Source organism: Lampris incognitus, chromosome 9 (assembly GCF_029633865.1).
Source record: "Lampris incognitus isolate fLamInc1 chromosome 9, fLamInc1.hap2, whole genome shotgun sequence".
In the NCBI taxonomy this organism is placed as follows: Eukaryota; Metazoa; Chordata; class Actinopteri; order Lampriformes; family Lampridae; genus Lampris; species Lampris incognitus.
In genome coordinates this window covers 9714610-9723658 of record NC_079219.1, presented here as the reverse complement: position 1 = coordinate 9723658, position 9049 = coordinate 9714610, and the positions used below count along the sequence as shown (strand labels likewise).

Genomic DNA, 9049 nt, shown 5'->3' with positions numbered 1-9049 from the left:
TTGCAGATCAACTCTCATACAAGCCATGGGCGCGAGCCCAGCACAACTCATGCTAGGACGACAGATCCAGACAACAGTCCCCACCCTGAAGGCCAATCTGCAGTCTGCATGGCCAGACCTTCGGTGAGTGAGGAGGACGGATGAGAGAGCCAAGGAGAGCTATAGACGAGACTACAACAACAAATACAACACAAAAGCCCTCCCAAAACTACAACCGGGGGCCAGTGTTGCTTTCAAGTTGGATAATGAGCGCAAGTGGTCAAAGCCAGCTGCAGTCCTGTGACAGTGCAACACAACCCACTCATACATCATCCAGGCAGACAAACGATGAGCTGCGGAGGAATCGCCATCACCTTAAACCTATCCACCTTGCTCCTGGGACTCCTTCTAAAGAGGGGGAGATGGTCACTGAGAGTGATGCTGGAGCGTCCTCACCCCCACCAGTTGAGATTGAGAATCAACCTCCTGTCACACACCCCGTTGCTGCACCGAAAACTCCGATGTGAGTGACACGCTGTGGCAGAACTGTAAAACCGCCGGACAAGTATGGGGGGGGGGGTACATTCTGAAATAGGATATAGCCTGCAGTTATGATAGTGACTGGTAGTTCACCCAGATCACTTTGGTTATTGTAAGACTTGGTTATTGTATGTTTTGTTCTATGGCAGAAGTTGAGAAACTGTTCCTGTAAGAAAAAAAAAACCTGATGTCAAACAAATGTTGAAATGTTGGGTCAATGTTTCATTGATGTTTAACTCTGTTTACAGGTTGTTTAAACATGTTAATATGACAAGTCTTCAAGGGTTTGAGTAAGAAGTAACAGTAAATGTGGAATTGCAAGAGTAACTTTATTAAGATGTATGATGATTTGTACGTTCATTTCATTGGATAATAAGTTACTGTCATTTGCATGTCTTATCAGACTCAAAGGAAGGGAGATGTGTTGATATGGAAATACTTTCTGTGTGTGCTAAACGCAGGGATACTTCGTGATGTCATTGTTAGTGATGCGCCAGAAAGGAAGTTCAGTCCAGTGAGCCTACAAGTGAAAGTTATCGGTGTAACGGTGTTATGTTGTAATGTGAATAAAGTAAGTGAAGGTTAGTCGAGACTTCGTCTGATTAATGCCGACACATAATACTACAATGACGGAACAGCTCTGCCCTGTAACTTTGAGCTATCTCTTGTGAAGTGTAAACTTGCACAACACTACACTACCCCACACACACACACACACACACACACACACACACACACACACACACACACGCACACACACACACACGGCAGGTGCAGCAACATCAACATAAAATCCAAGTGAACGCACACAGCAAAAACTTTCCCCAATAAACAATAACAGTGAAATAGGCAATAGCCTATAACAGTCCCAAATAGTAAATTAGCTTACTTTTGAAGATTACAGCAGGAAATGACTGGCTGGCCTTGAGTTGAATTCTCGTCCTCCTGCTCCTCACCTCATTTTGTGACAAACTTAAGCAAACTGCTTTGTTTAACCGTGATTTTTATATTAAAAATATATTACAGCTTCACCTTCTTAAAATAATGGCCTAAGTCACATATTCTATATTTGTTTCAGTTTATTCTGTTTTTTGAAAAACTTGAAAATATGACTTACCATTATTTTAAGAAGGTGACGACAAGCAGCAGCTAGCTAGTGCGGCTGTACACTGAGTCGGAGAACGTCGCCCCTCCCTTCCGAACGATTTGGTAATAGATGTTAATGATATAACGATAAATACTGATTTGTTTTTTGTTTGTTTGGGGTGGGGTTTTTTTGCTGTTTACTTTTAACATGACAGCACTTTTGTTTTTCAACAGACATTTTCTGGCGCCGCTGCTGCCCAAAAAAGTAACCATTTTTTGGGGTTTTTTTGGTTTTTTTTTTTTTTTGAAAATACACTTTCTGATAGGTGGGAAACTACGTGATGTGACTGGTGCGTGAAATATACGCGCATGCTAGCCAATGAAATGTGCGGGAACGTCGTCGAAAGAGCATACAAGAGAATGCAGCGCGCTCCGATCGGCCCACGCGAGTATTGAGACGAGTGGAAATTTACCAGCAAAGACCGTTAGCGATACCAGCATAGATTTATTAGATACCGGCAGAGATTTATTAGATACAGGCGGAGATTTATTAGAAGATACCAGCAGAGATTTATCAGACGATGCCAGGAAAGAATCGTGGGGTAATATTCGACGCTAACCTTGGTTTTGATAATCAAATCAAACATGTTGTTCAGTCGTGCTTTCTTCAGCTCAAGCTACTCACCAAAATTAGGTCATTTTTTTTTACCAATTGCCGAACTGCAAGACGGGAAAAAATGGAAACGGGTGATCCGCTGTGGCGACCCCTAACGAGAGCAGCCGAAAATAATAGTAGTAGTCGTGGTAGTTTATCAATTGCCGATCTGCAAGAAGTTGTACATGCTGTTATCTATCCTCGGATTGACTATTGTAATGCACTATATTCTGGTATCAGCAGGGGCTCCCTCCACCGTCCGCAGTAGGTACAAAACGCCGCTACTCGGCTCATTACCGGCACAAAGGCATAACCACATATATCACTCCTGTGCTTTGCCTTGTACATTGGCTCCGTTATATCTCGAATTGATTTGTCAATTGTATTCGGCTCTTAAGCACGACGTCACGACGAAAGACGCGACGTCACGTGTGGGCGGAGTTATACTTCCGGTGCCTTGGGGAATCTCACTGCATTATTTTCCACTCAAAACAATATGTCTGAACCCGTAAATATATTTACATTAACGTCTTTTTTTAAAGACGAACCTCTCAGGGTGAAAAAGGGTCTCAACGCTTTCAATTCAGATAGAGTTGTGAACGTAAATGTTTCAGGGGGCATTATAAAAGGCAAGGTACAGGCTTCCATGAAACAGAAAGTTTATCAGGTTGAGGTGAGTGAGCTAACAGGGTTAGCTAGCGTTAGCTTGGTAATGTTGGGTATTCTGGCTTCTGATGTTATATCCCACGTTTACTGGCGATTCATAAGCCTTGGATAAAGACTGCCAGTGCTTTATTTTGTCGGTAGATAATTGTTTTCCGACGTTTGACTTGTTAAAATAACTCTGACGTTCTTGGATCCAAGGCTAGCTTTTCATGTGTCTAGCTCCAGAATGGCTATGATCGTACATACTGTAACGCTGTAAAGGTTTAATGAATTTAAAATACATATTAGGAATTAATGAAATATAGACTCACATGTAAGATCACAGCCATTTTAGGGCTACCATGTGTGCTACGATCTGTTTCTTATTAACGTTATAGGCCACGTTGGATACAGGTCAGCTGGGCACCAGGAAATCTCTGGGCACCTTGATGTAAAATGTTCTATTTTGTCCAAAATGTTTGGAAACATGTAATATTAGAAGAATGGTCTTAACCACATGAACCCCAGCATTCATTTAGTCATCCTCAGACGAGTTTGCCAAGGGTTTTAATTAAATTTAATTAATCAAATTCATCAAATTTAAACCTTTGTGCGTATTTAAGGACTGTGGGGCACAACTCCTCACAGCTCTTGAACCATTCTTAGTCTGTTCCCTCCTAGACCAGTTTGCCATGTGTGACCCTACAGTAGCGCAAGGCTACAGACAACATAGCTCTCGGGATTCATGGGGTCACTCAAACCTCTCCACCACGTTAAGGTGATGGTTCGAGGAGAGCATAACATAATAACATAAAACACAAGACACTTAGTTAGAGCCCTGAAGGACTCTGTCCAACCATATGGGTTGGATAAGTGGTTAAGTAATGTAAAGTATACATGATGTGAACATGCACGGTACATCATTATCATTTAAATATGCAAATTTGCATATTTAAATGTTGTATTCATCATATGGTGATCCTCTTCTTTACGTTGACAGTAGTTTTTGCACTATGCATTTTGTTACCAATGTTGATGTTTTGCACTTTATACTTTTTACAGTGACATTAGTTTTTGCACTATGCATTTTGTTACAAATGTGTTTTGAGGAAAAAAATCAAGCAGTGTTCTTAATTCAGTATTACTTTATTAAAAGTATAAATACATGAATCTGATTCTGCTTACATTTATTCAAGTCATTTCATGCTATTTCCCGAAGAATTGGTGTTTGTAGGTTGGTAAGACACACGCACACTTTCAGTATTTTGTTTATGTTTTTAGTGAACTGATATGGGATATTGTCCAAAATGTTGAACAATTTCAACCTCTGAATGGAGCGCTCCACATGGATCCTAGCACTGGATATGAGTTTGTTTTTCTTAACTTCTTCTTGTGTGAACTGTCCATTAACAAGGAAAGACGGGATGTTGAGTGAAACCCCTTCTGGCAAGATGTCCCGGATTGTGAAGCCTTTATCTGCCATCACCATGTCTCCTGGGCGTAGATGATTGAGAACTCCAGAATCTAATGTAATAGCCTTGTCTGAGGCACTTCCACCATAATAGTCACTGACAAATGTTATCACTCCATTAGGAGCCACACCTATTAGGGCTTTGTGTGTGGTCCGTTTTTTGTACTGGCTCCATAAATGATTCTGTTTGTCAAGCCTCTCTGTCCTGGAGACTGCTAACTCTGTACAATCGAGCACAATCCTACAGTTAGGAAACGGACAGAAACACTCTGGCAACGATGCCTGGTTCTTCTCTATGGAGGGGATGTTGTTCTCAAGCATACCAACATATAAAATGTCATACAGGGCACTGACAATGGTGATAAAAATGTTGGTAACTGTGGCTGTACTGCAATTAAACCTGGTTGCAAGGTCTTCATGACCAGAATTAAGTTTGAGCTTCATCAAAGTCAGTAGCAACTGATCGACTAGTGGCATAGACTGGACTGTCCAATTCGAATGATATTGTAGCTCAAACTTAGATAAGAGTGCTTCCAAAACCAGGACGGTAGCAACATCTGGTAAGCCAGTGAAATATTTTACTTTGACACGATTGGAAGATATTTGGCTGAAGGAAAAGGTCTGTTTTTGTTTCTCCAATTCTCTTTTCAATTTTTCATTCTCTCTTCTCAACATGTCAACCTCTATCTCTAGCAGCGCAACACTGTTAAAAGGGTTGTCTGAAGTACGAGGGGTGTCTGCGGTTGGGTTGTCTGAAGTACTAGGGGTGTCTGCGGTTGGGTTGTCTGAAGTACCAGGGGTGTCTGCGGTTGGGTTGTCTGAAGTATTAGGGGTGTCTGCGGTTGGGTTGTCTGAAGTACTAGGGGTGTCTGCGGTTGGGTTGTCTGAAGTACCAGGGGTGTCTGCGGTTGGGTTGTCTGAAGTATTAGGGGTGTCTGCGGTTGGGTTGTCTGAAGTACTAGGGGTGTCTGCGGTTGGGTTGTCTGAAGTACTAGGGGGCTCTGCGGTTGCAATGTCAGAATTTTGTAATTCAAGTTCATTTGTCCCTTCTTCACCACTGGGAGGGAGTGGTACTGTTTTTCTCTTCTTGTGTGGAAGGCTGAGGTGGCCTGGGAAAGTCTTCCCCTCGTTCCAAGCAAAACGTGATGGGCCAGCAGCTTTGCCATTTGGAAAATGCCAACTGCACACCCTTGAGCAGGGGCTTGGTGTAAAGCCATCACGCCTGTAAAAAAAAAAAGAATGAGAGATTTAGAAATGATTGGCAATGAAAACTTGAAGCTGCATTGTAACTTATCGTCTGCCCTGGATTTGAACAATTAAAGTGGTATTCTTTAACTTTTTTCGATAAAAAATAAAGTTGATTTTGGTCAAGATTTACCACTATCTTTCACTGAAGGAGGTAACACTGTACTAATTCAGCCTATTTCCCATTCATGAAATCTTCAGCATCTGCTACAATGCCCATTTTTGTGTCTGTGTCTGGTTAGACACAGTCACAAACATGGGCATTGTAACAGATGGTGAAGGATTTGTGAATGGGAAATAGGCTAAATCAGTCCTCTGTTACCTCCTTCAGTGAAAGATAGTGGTAAATTGTGACCAAAATCCACTTTATTTTTTATCAAAAAAAGTTAAAGAATGCCACTTTAACCATCAATTATTTAAAACACAATTTCTATTGTGTTAACATACTCTACTGTAAAGATTGTATAATGATATTATACAAACAGTCTACCATACAGATTGGGCAAGTTATATTGTATTCACATACTATACAATACAGATTTTTTTTGGGGGGGGGCAAATATTATAGCCTTTTCATAGCCTTTTCATAAAGGAAAGGTTACATAGTAAGGCTTTAGAATTAGATGTCAGTCTCCCTACAGAAACATTATTTTTTGTAGATATGAAGTTTAATTGTTTGATTTATATGGGAAAAGTCAGAAGTGAAACTACTGTAACAAAACAGGCAGAAACAGCACATTCACCTGGACTATCTAACGTTATGTACCCCTGCTTATTCATGCATTTACTCCAAGTCTCTTTAATGACAATCCCCTTGAGATGCATCATCTCGTTTTAGATAATCATGGGCTAACAATGCATAGAATAATGCAGTTTTCCGAGTGTGTAGCTGACATAATGCTTGCTTACAGTAACTGTATGTCTTCACAGACAGGGTTGTAGTAGTAACAACATAAGTGGCTAACCGATGCTTGTTTACCCTCCACTACACTCTGATTAAAGCCTTATTGAGCAGAAAAACATATGGAAAAGCACATATATTGATCCTCGCTTGTTGAATTAGCTAAAAATCTAAATACCTGTCTAGTATGTAACGTGGATTTCGGTAACAAGAGGGTAGCTACCGGTAGTAGCTAGTCTGCACTTAGCACAAAAGTCGGCGCCAAACTTCGATTTTCAATGCATTTCTTCAATAGCAACTTACCGTATTAACTGCAGCCACCTCTTCTTATCTTTGTCTTTCGGAGGAAAGCGATAGAAAGACAGTTTGGTCTCAGTTTTACTCTCTGATCGATTTAAACAAAGGGGGACACAGCAGTGAGGCATATTGTCAACAAGTCGATGGAGCCGGAAGCAAATTCGCGCGCGCGCGCCTACGCAACAGGGACGTGCCTACGTCATAGCTTAAGACGCGAATTGCTAACTTTTAAGGCTTTAAATTGTCTTGCTCCTACATAAATTTCTCATTTATTGATCTGGTGTATGCCCCCTGAACCATTAAGATCCACAGATGGAGCCCTGCTGGTTATTACCAGGTCTCGGTTTGTTATAATTGGTGATCGGGCTTTTGCTGTTAGAGCCCCGCACTATGGAACTCTCTTCTAGTTGAACTAAGACAAACCAAGTCTGTAGCTTCTTTTAAGTCTCGTCTTAAAACTTCTTTCTTATGAAAGCTTTTACAAATGTTTGATATTTGTTTTTATTTATTTAAATACATTTTACTCTTACTTATTTGGTCTTACTCTTATTATTGCCTTGTCTGGTTTTATTTCTTCGTAAAGCACTTTGTAATGTTGTTTTAGAAAAGTGTTATATAAATAAAAACAAAATTATTATTTTTACAATTACAGAAGCCTGACCATCCATCATCAAGCGGCCAGGCACCGGCACGCAGGAGAATGGTGCCCTTCTCCAAGCCATGGTCAGAGTACGACGAGAGTGACCAGCGTCGTGTTTTTGAGGAGGATCCCGCCACCCTCTTCCTTGATGAGGAGCCGGCGGCAGTGGCACATCGTTGCTCTCTCTGCGACCAGTCACAGCAACCTGACCATTCAGGAACCAAGCCTGAAGGCACGGAAATAGCTGTGCAGGGGGGCAACAGGAGACAGGTGAGTCGCACTAGACTAGAACAGCGCTGCTTAACCTAAAAGATGAAGTAACCTAGCCTAAACAAGAAACTTGTTAAATACACAATATTTGCATTAGGCAGCAGTCATTGTATGAAGACAGTAGCCATAATCAAAAATGTTAGATGACATCAAATGAAGTATATTTTAAAAACTAGTGTTGGCTAAGACATGAGTACAAAGGGTAGCTATTTTAAAGGCAGAATAAGTAGAATTTTCCAAAAATAAACAAGGTGTAGACAGTCGTGGCAATTATTTACTTCCACTCTGACATTAAATGAGGAGTGAGACAAAAATCTCTTACAGTATTGTCACATGATTATTTTCTGTTCCTTCATCTTCTGCGTTTTCAACATTCACATCCACCATTACACTAACATCAGCTTTATCTTCCCTGCTTTGCTTGGTCAAGCCAAATTCTATTTTAGATTGTAAATTTTTTCCACGACTTCTGCTTGGTCTTCCTAATGTAGACGACATTGGAGTTTGTTTAGCAGTGTCAGTGGTCACTTTCCAACAGTGATTAGTTTGGTTTGAAATAGAATTTGTATTATTATTTATTACTTTTATTATTTATTATTTATTTTTTGGGGGGGTCAACAGAGGTGTAGCAGCCCTTGGCATCAATAAACACAGCGTTGAGTTCGACTGGTACGATTTTATTCCTCCAGAGTACCGTGAAACTATAAAAACACATAACACAGTATCACAATAACATCAAATAAGCACAAAGATTCACACATTTGTCACATTAGCTTAAAAACAGCACAAGAAACAATTACTTACTTTTTGTTCATCTGCTGTCTTCCTAACATGCTCGGTGCATGACTAACAACAGCGTGTAGCAAACTGGCGTGTGACGTCACTATTTACATTTTTGTTTAACCCTTTCCGGGGTGCGCCAAACCCCACACCATGAATATGACATGACAAATTTGGAGAAGGCTGGCCACTTACACTCCCACCAAATCATGTTGGGATTAACAACTTAAACCAAACAAAAAAAAAATTACACACATGATTTCAAAATTGGCCACAATTCTGCTGGTCATCAACGTAACCAGTTAAATCATTATATCATGACTGATCTGAGTGTTTCTTTTCAAACACATTAGATAGATTAATCACTTTCAAGTAAAAGGACTAGCTTTTGAATGGGTCGTTCGATGATTGAGGGTTTTGAAGGACAGTTATTTGTTGCCGCCTTAGCGCTCTCCAACTTGAACCTTGACCCGGCGAACCAATCTATCAGGTCCTTCTGTGGTTTCAACCACTCGTCCCAAGTGCCACTGACTTCTTGGA

General features: G+C 40.7%; 1 protein-coding gene across 1 annotated transcript; it reads right to left on the bottom strand.

Annotated features, from left to right (window-relative positions):
• Positions 1-360: 360 nt before the first annotated feature.
• LOC130117884 (polycystic kidney disease protein 1-like 3) lies at positions 361-6957 on the bottom strand. Its single transcript, XM_056286140.1, has 3 exons — positions 6826-6957; positions 4863-5598; positions 361-387 (listed from the first exon to the last, which is right to left on the bottom strand). The coding sequence occupies exons 1-3, from the start codon at positions 6945-6947 to the stop codon at positions 361-363; spliced, it is 885 nt and encodes a 294-aa protein (XP_056142115.1). The 5' UTR covers positions 6948-6957.
• Positions 6958-9049: the final 2092 nt, after the last annotated feature.

Excerpts from the sequence above, each read along its gene's own strand:
- LOC130117884 (XM_056286140.1), bottom strand. The coding sequence starts at position 6,947 with ATGCCTCACTGCTGTGTCCCCCTTTGTTTAAATCGATCAGAGAGTAAA. Across the intron at positions 5,599-6,825 it reads AGGTGGCTGCAGTTAATACG|GCGTGATGGCTTTACACCAA; the intron begins GTAAGTTGCTAT and ends TTTTTTTTACAG. Across the intron at positions 388-4,862 it reads AATATCATTCGAATTGGACA|AAGGAGTCCCAGGAGCAAGG; the intron begins GTCCAGTCTATG and ends CCCCCTCTTTAG.